At 50.6% G+C, this 21,213-nt stretch overlaps 1 protein-coding gene across 1 annotated transcript in view; it reads left to right on the top strand.

Moving 5' to 3' along the window:
* The window catches only part of LOC147900632 (dynein-1-alpha heavy chain, flagellar inner arm I1 complex-like), a 714,561-nt gene that overhangs the window by 163,755 nt on the left and 529,593 nt on the right, over positions 1–21,213 (top strand). Inside the window, exons 11-12 of the mRNA XM_087375690.1 lie at positions 101–208; positions 337–395. Of these exons, the coding sequence (XP_087231816.1) occupies positions 101–208; positions 337–395 (167 nt within the window). The remainder of the gene's footprint in view (positions 1–100; positions 209–336; positions 396–21,213) is intronic.

The following is a 21,213-nucleotide window of genomic DNA, read 5'->3' as shown; positions in this document are numbered from 1 at the left end:
TTTTTCAGACTATAGTGTAAAAACGCATATGTATATTAGGATGCCCTATCGGGTCACATGTTTCACAATAAGTTATTGAATTATATTTTTGAAGCACCAGGTACAGAATAACGCTTCAAGCATTGAAAAAGCAGTTGAGTCTATTGGAAGAGTGAATCTTGTATCAGAAAATTCATTAGAAACAGAGGATGATTGTATAGAATTCCAGGTCAGTCCTTATAAAAAGGGCACATAAGAAAGGTATTTGCAAAGGTTCTATAAGGCTTCAAAAGAAAGATATCTCACTGTATATGGCTTTTAAAATGAATACTCTAACTTTCATCACTCTTCTTTTAGGAATTTTATGAGCATTTGGAGCAAGGACGGAAAGCTGCAGTTAGTGAGGCCCTTAAACAGTAAGATGAAGTAACATGAATGTGTTCCTAATACTGTTTTGGTCTCCTCTTTCTTCTTTGATACAGTAAGATTTGAGAGCATCAAACCGCAGATTAATGCTGACCTGGTATGGGTTTAATTTTTCCTTTATAAAACTATGTAGTATGATGGTGAATAGACAATCTCCCAACTCTCTCTAGGGTTGCTTTGCCAACTGCAAATATTACCTTTAGGTATCAATTGGTCTCTTGTAACGTAACAATGCGTAGTTCAATGACAATCAAAGATAGGGGACTAAAGCAAGATCATATTTGGTAGACCCAATAATAGCGAGTAACTGGTTGAACAATTGCACAAAACGCTTGCAGAACTACGACTGCTAGCCTAGGCTGGGTTTGGAAGGAGGTGATTTGTGTGCCTATAGAATAATGCCCATTTTCTCAACAGAATTTTTAGGCACAAGTTTGATTTAGAATAAAATGAGAAAGAAAGAAAGAAAGTCTGTTAATGTCCATGGGAGACAAACAGCTCTATGAGACAGCAAAAAAGTGTCTAGTACATCTGCTTAGGGAGGCCACATGGCAGCTCCCAAGGAGGGTGAAAGCAACTCTAGTTATTTAAGAGTACCTACATACTAATCATCTGAAAAAAATAACCGGCCATACATCAAGAGTCTTTTGGTTTTGATTTAAATTCTTTATAATTGCTATGCCTTCACGGTATACTGCCCACTTTCCATCCTTTCTAGCAGCCTTAACCTTAGCTAGCTCCATTGATTTATTCTTCAATTTAGCTCGTGCGATCTCCTCAGCTATTCATAACTTAGTCCCTTTCATCTTGTATGATTGGTGAAGAAGTTTGATCTGTAAATCTCGTGTTTTGAGCATAATGATAGCATGTCCTTTGGAGTGTCATATATTAGTTGCTCCATCATCATCGTCATCATCCTCATCATCAACCTCCCATTCAATGCTAGGCATGGAATCAAGATGGTTCATAGTTAGGTCTAGCCTTGATACTCCCATTGTCGGTGAGTATCGAAAATTGTCATAGGGCATCTAGAACTGTGCTAAGCATGCTCTAATGGACTGGAGGATGGCCCTGTACTCCTTAGATATGCTTGGAAAGTGAAGCATGATTGGGAATTTAGGCATCTAATGTGTCAAGTCCATTTCATCAACATCAATCGATCTCATCCATAATGAACACAAGTGTGTCCCTAAGATACAAAGGGCTCTGCTTGCAATGCCTAGGTGACCAAGGCATTGAACTCCAAAGTGGCCCGAATGCCACCAAAAGGTTGGCAGAGCCAGAGCAAGAGGGCTATAGAAGCAAAAGCATAGGAACCACAACCTGCAAGAAATAGGAGAGGAAGAAAAAGAATGGGGAAGGGAGAGCTTGGGTAGGTGGGACAAACTGCCAAGCGGCAGCAACCTGACAAGCACAGGGAGAGAAAAGAGGGCAGGCTATCAGGTCAAGGAGCAACAGATCATTTGTGGCTGGCACCTACTCCTTGGTTACCATAGGCAGTGAGCAGAGACCCCCAGAATTGGGAGGGAAAACTCGTGAAGGGACTGTGTGTGTATCTTGCCTTACTGGAACCTTTCATGTTCCTATTGAAGTTCCCTTGTATGGAGTCTCTTGTCCTCTTTTTGTCTTCCTCGTGGAGTTCCATTTTATGGAGTTTTTCCATCGTGTTTCTAGTTCCTATATGAGTCTAAATCACGAGTTTCCTTTCCTTATCTGCATTTCTTGTGCTTTTGCATGTGTTCTCAATATTAGAATAGAACTCCTTCGGTGAAACTTTAGCACATGTCAAAGCAGCCATCCTGAGGACTCAACCTGCCCACCCCCTAGGAGTACCCTACCCACATTCCCTCCTAGGCCCAATCCCCCATTACATTTGTTGTCTACAAGTGAGTTCGCCAAGGGGCTAACCCAGCACAAAAGCGGAGACACATTGCTCAGGCTGCTCCTTTCAAACTGATTGCGGGTTAGCTGTACAAAAGTTGGGGAGAGACCGCATTTTAAGGCGGTGCGTGCTCCCTCATGAAACACAATCCATCCTTCAAGAGGCTCACTCAGGAATGGGGGGAGGTCAAATGACACTAGAGGCCACTGCTAAAAAGATAATTCGCTCGGGGTTGTGGTGGCCAAAGCTGTTTCAAGACTGCTATGCTCATGTGCGCCGCTGCAACTCATGTCAAAGAGGTAAACCAAAGCCTACCCGACAAGAGTACCTCCCACTTCAACCATCCAGCCCTGTACCACCCTTCTATAGATGGGAATTGGATTTTGTTGGACCAATCTCTCCTGCCACTCGAAGAGGGAACAAGTATGCCCCAATTGCTACAGACTACGACACCAAGTGGGTGGAGGCTAAGGCTATGAAGACATGTACCGCTCAAGTTGTGGCCTCCTTAGTATATGATAAAATCATCTCAAGGTTTGGATGTCCTGTGGAATTGATGAGTGACAGAGGTACCCATTTTCTCAATGATGTCATTGCTGACCTCATCACCCAACTACAAATCATTCACAAAACATATAGTTCATACTACCCTCGAGCCAATGGCTTGGTTGAGAGCTCCAATTGGACCATGTCTCATATTGTGGGCTGTTTATGTCTCCATTCATTAGCGGATTGGGATGTTCTATACCAGCCGCTCTTTTTGCCTATAGGACAGCATACAAGGCGAGCACTGGGTACTCACCATTTCAACTAGTTTATGGCCTAGAGGCGGTTATGCCCTATGAATTCCACATGATGACTACTAGGGTTATGGCAGAGATGGATGATAACTTGGAAGCATGCACACTTGAGCGATTATGGGATCTTGAAGCCTTGGACGAACATCGTCGGGAAGCAATCCTTGCTCAGGAAGTATGGCAGAGGAGGCAGAAAGCATGGCATGACAAGAACCTCAGAAAGAGGAAGTTCAAAGTTGGTGACTTGGTCTTGTTATATTCAAGTAAGTTCCTTAAGCATAAACCTAAGTTCATTAGTGGGTGGACAGGTCCTTTCTACATCACCAAAATTATTCCAAGTGGCAATGCTTACTTGGCTACCTTGGAAGGCAAAACATTAGCAGCACCCGTAAATGGATCAAGGGTACGGAAGTATTATGTTTAGTAAGCATATCTCTTATGGTTATTCTTTTTTTTTTTGCAAAAAGTAGTGCTAGTTATATTGCTTGAAAACGAGAGTACAAGAGGGCCTAAAGGCCAGCGGGCTGCAATCGCAAAACGGATACAGCCCGAGGTAACAAAATACTAATTACAAGCCTCTCAGGGCATAATCATCGGAGTGTGGACAAACAGCCACGGTGGGGGGGAGTAATGCCACTGAAGACTCTGAGGAGAGTGCTGGAAGAACAGCTCTCGATGGTCCCAGTCGCGAAGGAAGCGCCGTCTCTTCTCCTTCCCTGCCCGGGACTCCCCCTGAATCTGATCCCACTGACCCTTGAGCATGTGAATGATCGTGCTCCAAATGTCCGCTAGGGTCTGGGTAGCAGAAGAAGCCTGATCTCCTAAGGTCTGCGCGCATCTGGAAGTCCAGATATGCCAGCCTGCAATACTCCCTGTGATCTCCCAAACTGGGTGCCGTGTCATCGCTCCTGCATCTGTCTCTGTCAGATGCCAAGGGAAGCTATCCATGTATGCCCAGGTGGCCTGCGTGATGAAGAAAACTAGATCCTGCCTAGAGAACTCATAAGCCAAGTGATGTCCCATCTCGGTGCTGCACCAGCAAACGGCTCCCCAAGTGACCGGCCTAGCTCGGGTGCAGCCCTCGCTAAGATCCCCATGACTCCCTTCCACACTGTCTGAGCATGCGAGCAGCTCCAAAGGCAGTGCTTCAGGGACTCCTCCTCCTGAAAACACATCTGGCAGTGCCCCTCCTGCCCCATCTGCCTCAGCCAGCTGCCAACTGGTAGCCCCTTGTGGGCCACCATCCAAAGAAAGTAAGAGATCTTCCTCGGCCGCCAGCTTGCCCAGAGAGTCTTCCAGAATGTGCGAAGAAAGACCAGAGATATCCCTTGGGCATACCAACTATGTGCCTGTGTGGGTAGCCCGCGCTGGAGAGCCCCAAGAGCACGCCTACCAGTACGCGCACTGTAAGAGAAGAAGGGGGTAGGGTTCTCTGAGGTCTCCAATGGTGGCCAGCGCCACTCCCCTGGGTCCCACTCCACCTCTGTCAAAGAACGGCCCTCCCAGATCCAGAGTCTCCAGTCCTGGTCCTGCATGATCAGGGGGTCTATATGCCACGTTTTCCCTTGCAGCCCTATGATGCGAAGGCACTGCCAGGGAAGCTGGGGGTCGATCACGGCCTCTCTGCTCTGGAGACGGCTATCATCGGCGACGGAGAAGAAGTGAATCGAGGAATCCGAGAAAAGGCCTGCAACCACCAAAGGAATGCCACGGGGTGTGAACTGCCCTAGCCACCTCTCATCTCCCGGGAGGAGCTGTCTGGTGATCATGGGAATCCTCCAACCTGCAGGAATGGTAGCATCGAACTCCGCTCGCCGAACCTGGATCCCACGTGCCGTACCTACTGCTGCTGCCAGCTCGCCTGGGCTCAGCTGGCTGTAGACGTCCCTCCAAACCCGGAGCGAGCACGCGGGCCCACGCGCTCAGAGCGCCCAAGGGATATGGGATCTCTCTCCAAGCTGGCGACCTATATCATCTGTCACCTGGCTGCTCCAGATCAGGGGCTGTCTGTCTATCTCCTCTCGGCAGCTAGGGGGAACCTGGGAGAGGTTGTGTCGCAACTTCCTCCAGACCGAGACGAGGCTACGGAGGAAGGGGAACGGGGCTAAGACAGTGGGGCAGAAGTGAAAATCCACTGGATAGATGGCTGCCAATCACCCCCTCTCTGGGGGGTACACGTGTTGAGACCATGCTGAAGCAAGAGCTTCCACGTCTGCCCTCCTGGGGTCAGGCCGCGGATGACTAACTTGCCAAGTAATGCCTGACTCTGCAGTTCTGGATCTATGATGCCAAGGCCGCCCTCTGTCTGGGGGAGAATGACCGTTTGCCAGGCGACCCGGGCTCTGGTGGTGCCAGAACCATCTGAGCCAGACCAAAGGAAGTTCCGCACCAGTCTCCTCAGCTGGGCTACACACGATCTCGAGAAACACCAGCAAGAGGCTACGTACCAAGCGGTGGCAAGAAGGACCTGGTTGACCACAAGGGCCCTGCCTACCAAGGATAGCCGAGCCGTGCTCCAGAAGGCTAGCTTCCGTCGTATGGAGACTAGGACCAGTAAGAACTGCTGAGCCGGCGTGATATCCAGGCCTACCTGGAATCCCAGGTAACGTGTCGTCTGTCCTCTAGGGATCCAGCGAAACCCCAGGAAAATACCCCACTGTGAGCTGGCTCCCGGATCCATAAGAAAACCAACTGACTTATGCCAGTTGATTTTCGCCCCAGCGGCTAGGCAAAAAACCCTCTAAGGATAGTCTCACTCGCTCCAGTGACTCGATATCATCCTGCACATACAGGGCTGTGTCGTCTGCATACTCGGAGTCGAGAAGTTCTGCATTGTCCCGAATAGGGAGGCGCATCCCTCGAAGACGAGTGGTACGGGCTCGTAGGAAGTGAGTCATGGCCTCCGCAAAAAATAGGAAGAGGTAGGGCGCAAGCAGGCAGCCCTGACGCACCGAGCGCTCGAGGGTGAATCTCTCCCCCATCCTGCCGCTGATGATAACCCGGCTGGAGGCCGACCTGTAGAGGCTAGCAATACCTTTGATCCACTCGTCCGGGAAACCGAACCGAGAGTGTACCTTCCAAGAAGGACCAGTCTACCCTGTCGTACGCCTTCTCAAAGTCAAGGAGTATGGCAAGGTGCTGGCCAGTGTGCTGGGCCCACTCCGTCGCCTCTGAGAATGTGAAGATGTTGTCCAAAATGCTGCGATCTTGGACAAAACCAATCTCGGTGTCATGGATCAAGTCATGTAGCAGGGGGCGGATGCGGCTACTGATCATCTTGGCGAGGATTTTGTAGGCAGTCGGGAGGAGGGTGATAGGACGCCACTGTCTGCGGTCCCCCCCTTTGGGGATGAGGCAAATCAAGCCTGTCGCAAGGCTCTGTGGCATCTGTCCGCTGGGGAGGATATGCTGGAAGGCCGCGAGCAAGGGCTAGTGGACCTACTCCCAGAAGGTGGTGAAGAAAGCTCTAGAGAGCCCATCCTCACCTGGGCATTTCTGCCCATCAATAGCGCTCACTGCATCCTGCATCTCTGCCACGATGAAAGGGGCGAAAAGGGAATCACTCATGCTAGGCTGCACGAGCGACGGTGTATACCTCCTCCCTGCAACGGCGGGCACGAGGGTCTAGGGGCTCCTGCTGGAACAGGGATCTGTAGAAATCTGTCGCCAAGTCCCGGACCTCATCTAGATCTGTCTTGACACTACCATCCTGCGCTCTAAGAGATCGGAGCTGTTCCCCTGCTGACCTCTGGCCATGAGTCCTGAAGAACTCTCTGCACATCCTGTCGCCTTTCCTTGCCCAAAAGGACTTGGAAGCATGAAACGAGAACTCTGAGCGTCGCTAGGTGATCTCCTCTAGCATGGCTCGGGCTCTAACCTCCTGCCGTCTCACCATGTGACAACCTTGTCACCCTACTTCATCATGATCACTCTTGTCACTGGGTCATTCCAATGACCACCATGGTCACTCTTGTCACTGGGTCATTCTAGTGACAACCTTGTCACTCTGCTTCATTGGGTTCACTTCTGTCACCATGTTCACTCTTATCACTGGGTCATTCCAGTGCAACCTTGTCACCCTGCTTCACCATGTTCACTCTCGACACCCTGCTTCACCATGTTCACTCTTGTCACCTCATTTCCCCATGGACACTCTTGTCCCTTGGTCTTCCAATGACCACACCCTGTGTCTCCATGATCACTTGGTCACTTGGTCTTCCCAGTGACAACCTTGTTACCTTGTCATCTCAGTGACAACCTCGTCACCTTGGTCATCCCAGTGACCTCCTCGTCACTTGGTCATCCCAGTGACAACCTCGTCACCTCCTCATCACTTGGTCATCCCAGTGACATCCTTGTCACCTCCTCGTCACTTGGTCATCTAGTGACAACCTTGTCACCTTGTCATCTCAATGACAACCTCGTCGTCACTTGGCCATCCCAGTGACAACCTCGTCACCTCGTCATCTCAGTGGTGACAACCTCGCCACCTCGTCATCTCAGTGGTGGTGACAACCTCGTCACCTCCTCGTCACTTGGCCATCCTAGTGACAACCTCGTCACTTGATCATCCCAGTGACAACCTCGTCACCTCATCGTCTCAGTGACAACCTCGTCAACTCATCATCTCATTGACAACCTCGTCACCTCGTCGTCACTTGGCCAACCCAGTGACAACCTCATCACCTCGTCGTCTCAATGACAACCTTGTCACCTCGTCATCTCAGTGATAACCTTGTCACCTTGTCATTCCAGTGACAACCTTGTCACCCCCTTTCACCATGTTCAACTTAGTCACTTCCTTCTCAATGGGTCCTCCTCTAACAATGTGGTCATTCCAATGACACCCTTGTCACCCTAGGTACATCGTGGTCACCCGTCATGTCTTGAAACAACTTTCGCTATTTTTGGCAAAACTTGCTAAAATTGGTGAGCACTCGCTATGTTTAGCCATCTCTTGCTAATTTGGCATCAATCTAGCTATTTTTATCCGGCCTGCTGCCATATTCGGCTCCTTCGCTAATTTTTGCTTTCCTCCTCTATTTCAGCCACCCCTCATGCCTTTTTAGGCTCCCTTGCATAGTTAGAGCCCACGTTTCAATCATTCAGCCCCCCACCTCCTCTCTTGTGCATGTCAACACCTCCCTCTCCTCCTTTCTTGTGCCCCCTTGTGCACCCTCTCTCACCCTCTCTGTGCTCCTCCTTGTGCAGCTCCTCCCTGCTGCCCCCTCCCTCTCTCGGCGTCCTCCTCCCCTCTACCACCGCACCCCCCCCTCATCCCTTTCTCGCCCTCCTACCCTCTCTCACCTACCCACGCCAACCCCCCCCTCCCTTCCTCCCCTCTCTCGCCTGCCTATGCACCACTCCCTCCTCCCTCTCTTGCGGCCTCCTACCCTATCCCGCCTACCCACTCCCACGCACCCCCCCCCCCCTCTCTCCCTCTCAGATCCTTCCTCACCTCTCCATCGGCCACCCCCTCTCCCTCTCATCTCCCCTCCCCTCCCTCACTTCTCTAGTGGACATCTCCACCCCTCTCTCGCCTCTCTATCGGCAGCCCCCGCCCCCCCCCCCCCCTTCCCTCCCTCACCTCTCCATCGCCCACCCCCCCTCCCTCTCTCCCTCTCAGCTACCCTCCCTCCCTCACCTCTCCATCAGACAGCCCCCCCCCTCTCTCGCCTCTCCATCTGCAGCGCCCCCCCCCCCTCCCTCACCTCTCCATCGCCCACCCCCCCTCCCTCTCAGCTCCCCTGCCCTCCCTCACTTGTCCATCGAACAGCCCCCCCTCTCTCGCCTCTCCATCGGCAGCCCCCCCCTGTCCATCACGCACTCTCCCCTCCCCTCCCATCCCTCACCTCTCCATCGACAGTCCCCCCCTCTCTTGGCAGCCCCCCCTCCCTCCCTCGCCTCGCCATCACGCACGCCCACCCCCCTTCCTCTCTCACCTCGTCTACATCGCAGCCCCCCCCATTCACCATCTCAACCTCTCCTACGCACAACCCCCTCGCCTTCTCGGCCTCTCCTTCCTTTCCCTCCCCTCACCACCTTCCCTCCCCTATTCCTTCTGTGCATCACTGAGCCGCTTCCTCTCAGGTAGGTTCATGCCAAAATCACGTCCTAAGTATAAGCCTCGCCTTCCTAAGGATACTCTCTTCACTCCCTTCTATGCCATGAGTTCCAAGGATCCTTTGGATCCCGTCCCCGGGTCTTCTCCTCTTCCCACGCAAGATTCCTAGGGCACGGCTTCCAGGAACTCCCCAGGAGACGTTCCACATCCAAAAAGCCCTTGAGTAGATGCTTGACAAGATATCACGGTGATTTCGGATGAGGATCATGTCCATCCGACACAGAGGGCTTCACCCACCTTGTCTCACACTGCTTCAACATCCAATTCTGATCACGGTGGTTCGGACTATTCTCCTCCAACAGGATTTCATGCCCTTGACGACACCTCCCCTTCTCATCCCACATCAAGTCATTCCAAGGTGAAGGTGGCCTTCAAACTTCTGCTCAATCCCAATCTCTCGCTCTCATCTATTTTATCCTCCTCGGAGATTGAGGCATTGTCCCTTTTTTTTTTTTGGCAAAAAGAGACTTCTATTAAGTATTAAAGAAAAACCGTTAGAGCAAGCTCCATACGGGATACATCATGCAATGCACGAAAAGCTCAAGAGCCAAAAAGAAAGGATTGAGGCTGATAGTGCCATCCCAATCCGATAGAAACCTCCGAGAAAAAGGGAGAACCTCTCCAAACTCGAAGAAATATAGTCCTTCTAGAAGAGGCTGCCCGTGAAGGGCCCTGCATGCTGGCCCATATGGCTATCAAAGTGTGAACCGTGTCAGACCAAATACCCATGAAAACCTGTAATGGGTGTATCTGGGTGCCATCCAAGGCCTCAGTACATCTGGCTCTCCAAATATGCCAAGAGGAAATGCTAACCAAAATCTCCCAAGAGGTGTCCACTGAAACATGAGAAGCTCTGAAGGAAGTAAGTCGTACATCCTGTAAAGAGCAGGGCTCTATCACCTGCCGGCGGACCGAGAGTGCCCAAGAAGAAGGCTCACCCTCATAAAACACCTGGGGCCCGGTAAGGATAACCATGCGACCGAGCCCCAAGTCATGAAGAAAGGGGAAGTGTGAAAGATGCTGAGTATCCGAGCAACCCCTTTCCAAACAGTCCTCGCCTGACTGCAGTCCCAAAGGCAATGTCGCATTGACTCCTCTGCAAAATGGCACCGAGGACAAGTGGGATCAGCCCCAAATCGTGATCTCCACAAGTTCACTGCAATCCCTCCATGAATAGAAAGCCCAAAGAAAAGAGTGATCTTTCTATTTCTGAGGGATTTCCAGAGCCTCCTCCAGAAATTTCTACGCAAGTCTGCGGTGATGAAGAAGCTTTCCCAATGGGGGGCTCTGGAGGTAATCCAACCCCTACTGTTCAGCTGAAACCTCCTGGCATTACCAACCGTGAAACGAAAGAAGGGAATCCCCCTCTCTCGGTGCCCATGATCTATCCATTCCCACTCTCCTGGGTCCCACTGCAAGCACCTGATAGGTGCACCTCCATATAACCACAACCTCCAGGATCCCAAGGCCAAGAGCAGACGGTCAGGGTCTGAGTACCACTGCAAGCCCGCTCCAAGGTCCACAAAACCAGCAATCCTGACAGGCTAAAAGGCAACCTCAAGAAGAATGCCATCCTTGGATGTAGAAAGTAAACCTCCATCCCCATCATCAAAGACCAGTGCGTCTTCCCCGAGACCTCGGAAAGCGATCACCTGTAAAGGAACTGATGTCCTCGAAAAAGCCCCCATCCAAGTGGTGGAAGTAATAGGCAACTCAACTGTCCATTCCACCGGGATGGCTGCATCTATCTGCTGAATCCTGTGTGCTACCCCTCTGAGGTGACTCACGGACTGCAGTCTCTGATCCACAGGTAGCCTGATAAAAGATTTCCAAGTGCCTACTGTGTAGGCGGGGCCTCTCTCCCATTTAGACCACTGCATGTAATGGGAAGTGCCCAGTGGTCTGGCATGCTCGTCGAGAATACTATCATTCCAAATGATCGGCTGCCTATCAATCTCTTCGATGGTAGAAGGTGGAATCCTTCGAAGAGTGTTCCTGAAGCTCCCCCAAGCTTTCAGGATGGCAGTCATGAGAGGAGAGGCAGGAGATCTGAGAGGGGCTGATGTGAAAATCCATCGAGGGCTGTCCACCCAATCATCTCCCAAGGTTGGTGTGCAAGCCTGAATGCATCCAAAAAAGAAATCCTTCCAAGGTTCCTGCCCAGGCATGAGTCCCCTCACCACCACCTTACAAAGCAAAGCCCTACACTGCAAGTCCGGGTCAATGACATTAAGGCCCCCTTCACATGTAGGGAGAATAATAGTCTCCCATGCCACCCTTGCTGCAACATGTGCTGTGCCATCAAGTCCACTCCATAAAAAATTCCTGATTGGTCTGATGAGCTGAGTGATGCAATCCCTAGACCGGCACCAGCAAGAACACACGAACCAGGAGGTGGCCAAGAGAACCTGGTTCACTACCACAACTCTAGATGCAAGGTCGAGTTTGGCAGAGCTCCAGAAAAGGAGATTTTTCCTTATACTTTCTAGTACTGGGGCAAACTGCTGTGCTGGAGAGATGTCCAATCCTACCTGGCATCCCAAATACCTGATAGGAACACCCCTCTGAATCCAAGAAAAACCAATGTCAACTCCCCAGCCTGGAGTGTCCTCATCACTGATCCAAAAGCCAAAGGATTTATGCCAGTTAATGTGTACCCCTGCAGCTGAGCAAAAGATATCCAAGGCCAAGTGTAGAGAAAAAGTGTTTATTGACTCTCCCTCCCATCTGTATCCAAAAGGACTCCCGTGCATGGAAGGCATACTCTGCTCTCTGATCAAGCAAGGTCTGCAAGTGAGCCCTTGCCGCAGCAAGGCGCTCCTGTATCCAAGCATCTGGAGGTCGTTTCTGCTCTTCCCTCTGAAGGGCTGCCAACTGCCGGCGGATACCGATCTCTCGCCTGAGTACCTCACCACGCCGAGCACTATCAACTAAGTGATAGAAGTCGCTGATAGTCAAGTATTGTGGCCACATGTGAAGGACCGGCCACCCCCCCTGCATATGGGAAACCCAGATCTCCAACACTGCCTCTGTGAGAGTCTCATCCGTGTATAAGGCGTCTGGGATCCTGATACTGTGAGACTGTCCTCCCAGATGAGGCTCTGAAATGGATAAAATTACCGGAAAATGGTCTGAAGTGGAAACACCGGGTGCAATGCAAACTGTCCCCCCTCTATCAAAAGCCCAGTCACCCACATAGAATCTGTCAATCCGAGCATGGATAGGCATCTGCACCCTATGGTTCGACTATGAAAACAAAAGTGACTGAGACTGAACAAGAAATGCATCATCTGACCAAACATCTCTGCCACTGAACCTGAACATCGGGTCGCTGTAGCATGATGTGGTCATCTGAAATATTGGGGTCCTGGACAATGACCCTAACCCTGGGAACCCCGTCCATCCTGACTGCCTCAGCAGCCGAAGAGGGCTCGCCAGGGAGAGGGGGGATCTCTGCCACCACACCAAACCTCTCGCCAATAACTGAAAGAAGCCGGTGATAAACTGAGGGAAGACCAGGGAACCTGATGAAAACAGAAACTCCCTGCTTGTCCGAGCGGGGACAGCAGCGGGCGGGGAAGGGGGGGGAGGAGGCTGCAGCGCAGGGGGGGAGGCTGCAACGCGGGGGAAGGGGCAGTGCGGGGGAGAGGGCAGGTAGCGAGGAGGGAAGGGAGGGGGCAAGCAGCAGGGAGCGGGGTAAGGAGCAGCAGCAGGAGGGAAGAAAGGGGGCAGCGAGGAAGGAGCAGGAGGAGGAGGAGGAGCAGGGAGCGGGGGAGCAGCAGCAGCAGGGAGCGGGGAGAGCAGTGAGGAGGGGAGCAGGAGGAGCGGGGAGCAGCAGCAGTTGCCGCATTGTCCCTTTTAGAGTTTGACAAAGTGGTTTTTCCCTCCGTGGATGGGAAGATGTGCATGACCTTCATCCAGTCTTATGACACGGGTAGCGACACTTTTGAGTTCCTCGGTTCACGACACACTCTTACACCAGCTCTGGTGTCAGCTTACCTACACCTTCCCACCCTCCCAATACAACACGCTTTTGGGGAGTCACTATTGCTTCTTTCCTTCCTTACACAGTGCAAATATCAACGGCGGGAACACGAATGTCGCAAAGCAATAGATGGGACAAGCAAGGAGGCCATTATTGCTCGTTACTTCTTTTCACGCGTATATTCCGCACCAAGGCATTTTTTCACCACTAAGGGTATTCGGCCAGCCCTCAACACCCTCTTGGTCAGTCATCCATATGACTTTGATGGATTCTTCTGCTCCTCTTTTCGAAGTACGGTATGCAAGCGTCAGGGTACACATACTTGCACATGTGGCCCTCATCTCACTTACTTTTTGCATCAATGGAGTGCAACTTGCCCCTCCCCTCCAACATGGCTTCTTCCTTCACCTCCGACCTCTACATCTCTGACAGCTATTGCCACTCCCCCATGTTGCTCTCTTATGGTTCCTTCCACCTCTTCAGCTTTCCCCACTCTTCCATCTTACTTCCCTACACTCCATCCTACCTCTGCCCTACCTCCTACCTCTAGTCCTCCCTCCCCTTCAACATCCTTCACTTCTTCCACTACTGGGGTGTGTCAACAAGTGATTGATGTTCGAGATACTCCCCCAGTGGGGTCAGGGGACCAAGTGATACCAGTTCTCTCAGTGGGCACAGGATCAAAGTGGACTGTACGACCATTGCGCATCCCTTTCCCTATATGTACAGTCAGTGATCCCATCATCACCTCCTCCATCCATGATGATTCTGCAGCTCCTATGGCCTCCTCCAAGGACTAGTTCGTTTCACTTTCCCTGCCACTTGTTGAGTCTGTGCAGGTACTCTCCCCCTACAGGGCACCATTGTCTCAGGCATCTCGTGGTTTTGATCTTTCTTTGGCATTGGGCCTCCAGTCTCCTCTCAGTTTGGTGGTTGCTCCCTCATTAAGACAGCAGGCTCCTTCTCTCCCCATGGTCAATTCCTCAGCTCCTATAGTTATTCCCCCTCGACGACATCGGACAGAGCCACCAGCCACAGGTGCACCTCGAGTAGGTCCCATTGTTTTTGTAGCTACTTCCTTGCCCCTTGAAGCTGATTGTGCTCCTCTCAAGGCGAACGACATGCTGGACCACTATATTGCAGCATCCTGGGGACAATCATTCTCCATTGATACACAGTGGGAGGCGCAGACTCAAGATTACTAGAAACTCCTTCATGAGCTCAAGCGCACACGCTCTCCCGTGGATATGGAGGAGGATGATATTGACTAGGTCGTGACCATTCTGTTGTGCAATGCCTTGACCACCAGCTCTACATATCTACAGCTCCTGCATGCATTCTTAGTATGGATGCCCTTGCCCCGGTGGAGGATTTAGACAAATTGGAAGATCACTCCATGGTGGCAAGGGTTTTTGAGGAGTTTGGTTAGATCCTTGACAAGGCTGAAGGGTTGCGCTACGGGGACTGCTATGCTTCGGCGAAGCAATCCATCCACATGGCACAGAGGATCCTCGATGACATGTTAACTCAGCTTGGTGCAGCGCTTCTCAACTCCACAGGGCATACTCATACGCTTACTGTCCCAGATGCAGCACCTTCATCTGGAGTACGAGCATCTCACGCACGCACAACAGTAGGGATGGGAGCCGTAGCTTGCAGCAAAGGAGGCACTTTGGCACAAAGACCAAGAAGAGCTTCACAAGCAACACTGCATGGAGTAGGAGGGATGGGGAAATGAGAAACAGACACTCACATATCAACTTACACCTTCGTAGGAAGAGTATGCTATGCTCCAGGAGGGCCATACATTGGAGCATGCCACTGCTGAAAATCGTATCAGTGAGGTCAAAACAGAGCTTGCAGACATGACAGCGCGCAATGCCTCTCTTGAGACATCACATCAATCCATGTAGCAAAACCTTTCCTCTCTGCAAGATGAGCTCGCCCTTCTCCAATCGCGCCATGATCACTACCAGTCGGCCTATCATCGATATAAGGGGAAGTATGAGAATTTAAGGAATATCATGGACACAATTGAGGAGGAGAAGTAGGACAATACACGATCGGGAGGATCTGCAGCTACATGAGGCTCTCAAGGAATATCATGGACACAATTGAGGAGGAGAAGTAGGACAATACACAATCGGGAGGATCTGCAGCTCCATGAGGCTCTCTTGGTGTGAGACTTAATCTCCTTTCTAATTGGAGGCTCACACTTTTGTATATGACAGTTTTTGTTTTACTGTTCTCTTGGATCGGGCTCTCCCTTTTGTATATAGCACTTTTTGGTTTACTGCTCTCTTGATCCAGTAAGCATTTGCTCCTGGACATGTTTTTCTTCTTTGGAGATGTAAAGGGTCTTTTTCTCGGTGATGTACATGGGCCTTACTACTATATGGCAGATGTGCATAGCATTGTGTCATCTTTTAGTCTTGAGTTCTTTTCATCCACTCGTATACTCTACATACTCTTTTATTTCAGTTTATATTTCCTCTATCAGGCCGTGAGACATTGCTTTATTTTGTTTGGTGCTATGGGGCCACGAGCTTTTGTAATTTTTAAAAATCGCTACATTGTACTCTCCTTCATTCATGGGACAGCCTTGTACTACTACTCTTCCCGAAAAGCTTGGCTTCTGCATCACCCATTCATCGGGATAGTGAATGATAGTGGCAGGGGAACTGTTGTAGATATTCGAGTTCAAGCATTCAAGTTCAAGCCATTCTGACTAGGTGACAACTATGCCAGCGAGCTGACCAGGTGACAACTATGCCAGCGAGCTGACTAGGTGACAACTATGTCGGTGAGCGAACAAGGTGACAACTATGTCGCCATGTCAAACATGTGACAACTATGGCATCTAGAGATAGAAATAACTGTGGTCACTTGTGTACCGCGGCGGCGAGATCTCTCGTGAGTCCACCTAAGTGATCATGTTAGAACTATGTCAAGTGCAGAGGGGCAGCCAGCCAGGAGCTCACATGGAGAAGATAAATACACACCAAAGGAGTCAGAGGGCTAAGCGGCGCATAGAGAGGTGCACATGGGGTAATCATATCACCAATTGGGAGGAGGCTGGCGAGTCAGAAGTGGTTGAAGCCATGAAGAGTCCGAGGGGTGGAACGGCTAAGACACCGAGAGCTAGCACCAATGGGAAGGAGGGGATAATATTTTCAGCTAGAGAAAGGGACCCTCCACGAGAGCGGAGGGGATGGGAAAGGAGGGAAAGGGGAATTCCATGATTGTAAGGGGAACAAGAGAGTGACAAGGAGGTTTTTGAGTGAGGAGCTCTCCTAGTGTAACATTGTGGTATCCTACTGGTGTACTTCTCTTCTACTCTGAATACTATGGTTCCCCCCATATCTGTTCGCAACTGTAGCTCTCCTTCACCCCGTGTATTCCCCTCTTCATCCCCCTTCACTTGGTATAACGGTCCCGTGTCATGTGGCTTGAGTTCTCTTGTGTTCATGTTGAAGGATGGCTCTTGTAACTTCATTTTTCTAGGCTTGCATCACTCTTGCACTCACTCGCACCTTCGGTGACACCAATGTCCTCATGCAGGCCTCCGATAACACTTCTGGAAGTGTTATGAACCCCCCCCCCTCAAACACGAGTGCACAAATCGGCAGAAACAAAAGAGAAGCTCTTGCATTTTGCCTTCGCACCCGATTGAGGACTTCTCCAGTGATGTCCTCACGGGAATTCTAGAGGCCAACCGTATGTTGAAGTTTGCCCACAACCTCATCATCAACAAGACTCATGTCATGATCAACTCGGACCTACTGAAGAAAGCTTTCAGGTTGAAGCAACGCACTAACCCTGCAACGTTGGCGGACGCCAAGAGGTGTGATGCCTACTTTGACAACAATAGCTATTCTTTCTCGTAGGGTTATCTGATCAGCACCCGATTGAGGACTTCTCCAGTGATGTCCTTATGAGAATTCTACAAGCCAACCGTATGTTGAAGTTTGCCCAGTTACCATGGAAGAAGGTATGGGATTAGAAGCTTGCGGAGGAGATTTTTGACTCATATGATGAGGAAGATCACAGCCTCATCATCAAAACAAGACTCATGTTAGGATCAACTCGGACCTGCTAAAGAAAAGCTTTCAGGTTGGAAGCAGCGCACTAACCTTGCAATGTTGGTTGCAATGTTGGCGGACGCCAAGAGGTGTGATGCCTACTTCGACAACAATAGCTATTCTTTCTTGCAAGGCCGGCGACAAAAGACTGAAGACCACCTGCAGGTTCCTATCCGAGTTTATCATATTGAAGAAGAGCGCCGGGTATGTTCCGAGGTAGATGTGGCTTGAGTGGTCTCTGCAGTGGAGGACTAGTTGATGGTAGATTGGTTTACCATCTTCAAAAAGGCCTTTGATACCCCGCTACGGGCAGTAAGCCGGGGACGGACTCACTGTAAGCTCAACCCACACCTTTGCATGCTGCAACACCGTCTGGTGTCGGGACAGGTACCTTGGCGGAATGCATTGCCCCTTTTAGGCGGAGCAGGGCTATCTGGGTCAAAGAATGATGAACAAGGTGATCCAGGCAGCAAGGATGGGCGAGATCATGATGGGAAAGGGCCAAGCAACCAAGGAGGTGAATCGGATCAAGAGCGATAGTCTGACCAAGGTGCCAAGTAGGAGACACGGAAGGCACAGGACGGGGATGAATAGGAGAAAGAAAAGCAGCCATAGAGTAGAATGAGGGTGAGAAGACCCAAGTGCCGAAGGGGAACAACATTGCGGGCACCTCCGAGGAGCTGAAGCAAGACAAACCGGAGTGGAATAGGCAGAAGGGCACCTCCGGGGACGAGGAAATGGAAGCGGCCAGAGGTACAGAGGGCAGGAGCTGGTACTCGAACCCAACTTGAGGTCCTAGAACAGGGGAATGCACGTTTGAGGCAGGCCGCTGCAGAAAACCAGGCCATGAAGGAGAAGAACGCGCAACCACAGGCCACGTTGGATAGGTACAACTAACTCCAGCAATTAGTCCACCTCCTCCAGGTTCTTAACAAACATCCGGACAAGCTGCCTCGTTGACAACCACTAGACCACGATGGCACAGATCGCCAGGCCGGTGTACGGGACCTATCGAATCCGAGCGTGGGCACCTTGGGAGCAATCTACTGAAGGGGGAGGTGCTTCACAAACCAAGGCAACAAAAGGAATCTTGACGCAAGCCTTACTAATGCTTCATTCGGTAGGCTAAGCAGAAGGCACCGAGAAAGCCACTCAAACTGACTACGATTTTGAGGATGTTCACAATTTTGCAGATGCCGCATTGCAAGTCACAATTTCGGTGGATACAACTGATGTGGGTGTACTAATAGAGCAAACAATGGATGCCGAGCTCATTTTGCCAACTCAGGGTGTCCCCATTGCAATCCCAACTATGGAAGTTTTGCGTCGGGGGTACCGGGTGTATTGGCAAACCAAGGAGATGGAATTGTTTGCTCCCCCCATTCCATGCACCAAGGTGCTCCAACTGGTGGTCTTGGTGTGTATGACCGAGCAATAAAGTCGTTCAACCATTTTGTCGAGGTACACGTTCAATGTCAACACAATATATTCAAGACTGAGCGAGAGTACGCCAACTTCCGAAGCCATCCAAACCTATTATGGTAATCTTTTGCAGGAGCTCAAAAAGTTCGTAAGTAGCCATGTGACAGAAGCTAAGTCCATGCGCAATAATATGTAAGGATCCTGGCACAAAGTGGCAGGAGCGGGTCAGCCAGGTCCAACGCTATAAGACAAATGTTGCAACCGTATTGGACATCAACGAGCCATCCGCAACCTCAAGTGGCTTCCCGTGGATATCAATGAAATCTATCCTTGGCCACCCAGAGGGCCACCGTTTTAAAGCCGAGAGCCACCACGTTCCCCTCCCCGCGCTTCTACCACAGACAAGGCGGGTCCATCTCAACAACCAACTCGTCCCTGACCTCCCCTCCGTCGAAGGCATCATCATTGACAACCACGTGGCTTCAACCTTGGTGCCTCCGCGTTTGAGCAGCAACTAGTCCCTACTAGTCTGTGAGGACACGGCCAAGGTTAGCCGAGGCGAGATGTTAGCCCCTGGGTTAGGCTAACATGGAGCCGCGTATTGTCATCGAGTGCCTACCTTGGTGGAAGCCGTGGTCTCAACCGAGCACCAGTTTTGTAGCAGTGTCACCACCAATCAGCAGATGGAGGTTCGTGCACCGAGATGCCACCCCTTATATGGTTCACTCTCAGGCTTATCATTCCAAGAGCAATCCCACAAGATTGGACATAGATTTGCAACACTTGTCACTTAGGTTGATGATTCTTCTTGGTTGACTTCATTTTTTCAGAGAAATGTGGACTCAACTACATATGGGTGAGAATGTGGTAATTATCATGACACATTGGGTTCAATGTTACGCTCTAGCCGAGGTAGCATGACCTCGGAAGAATCAGTCGACATTTCCCTTAAAGGATCTATATTTGTAATATATTTGTTTGCGCTTTATGTAAATGATCGGGAGGGAATTAATGTCAAGGTCCTAGGTGAGGGTTGATAGCACCAGACTAGGTGGATCTAAGGCTAAGGGCCTAATGCAAGGAATGTGACTAGGGGCAAAGGATATTAAAGCATCCCAAGAGAGGGGTGAAATGTTGCATTAGGAAGGCCCTGTGATGATGACATGTGGCATCTAGATCCATCTAGGGAGATGGGGCTTGTTGAAGCTAGAGAGAGAAGAGAATGAACTGTTCACGTATGCTTTTGGATTTTTGAATTTTCTCTGTCAGCTCTCATGCTTCAGCAAGGTTGGCTGGGAGGAAAGATATGGTGCTATTCCCGTGATTTGTCTGTAGTTAGAAGTTATTGTTTAACAATTGGTATCAGAGCAAAAGGCTAGGAGATAGAGAGGGGACGAATTTTGATCTGACAGACGACAGTCTGTCAATGGTCATCCCGCACTGGTCAGCAAGGAGATTGCGGGGTGTTAGACGAAGGATTTGGGAGCGCAGGTAGACGAAGATCGGCGTGAGCGTGGGATGCGTGAAGTGCATAGGAGCGTGGGGCGATTCGGCTACTCATGACCTCCACGCGACGAACAGACTGGATCGACGCTGACCTGTGACGTGATCGACGAATTTGGAGGGGTGCTACCCGTGACGACAAACAGCAGGGCCTGGGGACAGCGTGGTGGCTGAGCTTGTATTACGGGAGACCTTCGAAGCAATTCGTGGGTTTGGACGTGATCACGGAATAACCCGTGAGCAAGGTGTTGGCGCTGCTCGTGGTCTACGACAGAATGAAGGCTTAAACGTGACACGACATGAGCGAATTGACCAGGGAGGCGGAACGCACTTGTGAGCGGAAGCGTGACAGAGATACGTATCGAGGGAGCCCTTTGATACTGGGATTCCAAGGTGCAGCATGGCATGACGCATGGTGGAGCGCTATTCGACGAGCAGCTGGCCACAAATTCAGGACTTAGACAGCAAGGGCGAAACTGAACGCATTTTTCTGGATCGTGCACACAGTGGGATTGTGTATACAGTGCGGGAGACTGTTGGTTGGATTTGCATGGATCGAAGAGGGAAGCGATTCTGAAGGCTGTGACGAAATCATTGATGACCAGGGGGCTTCTCAAAATCTCTTTCCCTTTTTATTTTAATTCCCTCCCGATCATTTAATCCAAATATGAAATCTTTCACTTGGATTGATTGAGGCAGGGGTTCATCAACCTTCATTACACTCTCTCGAAACTTATCAGTGTATTCAACCACTGACAAATTTCTCTGACGAAGGTTCCTATATTGATCCCAAGCTCGGGATGCTTCGTCAGGAGGTAAGAAGTGTTTCCTGAATTCTCTTTTAAACCCCTCCCAGGTAGTGGATGCTACACCATCTTTTTGTTGCTTAATCCACCACCGATCCGCTGCCTCACTGAACATGTGGATGGCCTCGCGGATCTTCTTGATGTCATTTCTGATTTCACAAATGGCGAACGCCTCATCCCATTTGTGTAACCAGGTCTCAATGACAT

The sequence above is a fragment of the Dipteris shenzhenensis genome, chromosome 6, assembly GCF_047967505.1.
Source record: "Dipteris shenzhenensis isolate YYH24624 ecotype China chromosome 6, Dip_SZ_1.0, whole genome shotgun sequence".
Lineage (NCBI taxonomy): Eukaryota > Viridiplantae > Streptophyta > Polypodiopsida > Gleicheniales > Dipteridaceae > Dipteris > Dipteris shenzhenensis.
This window is presented reverse-complemented; position numbering and strand designations above follow the sequence as displayed.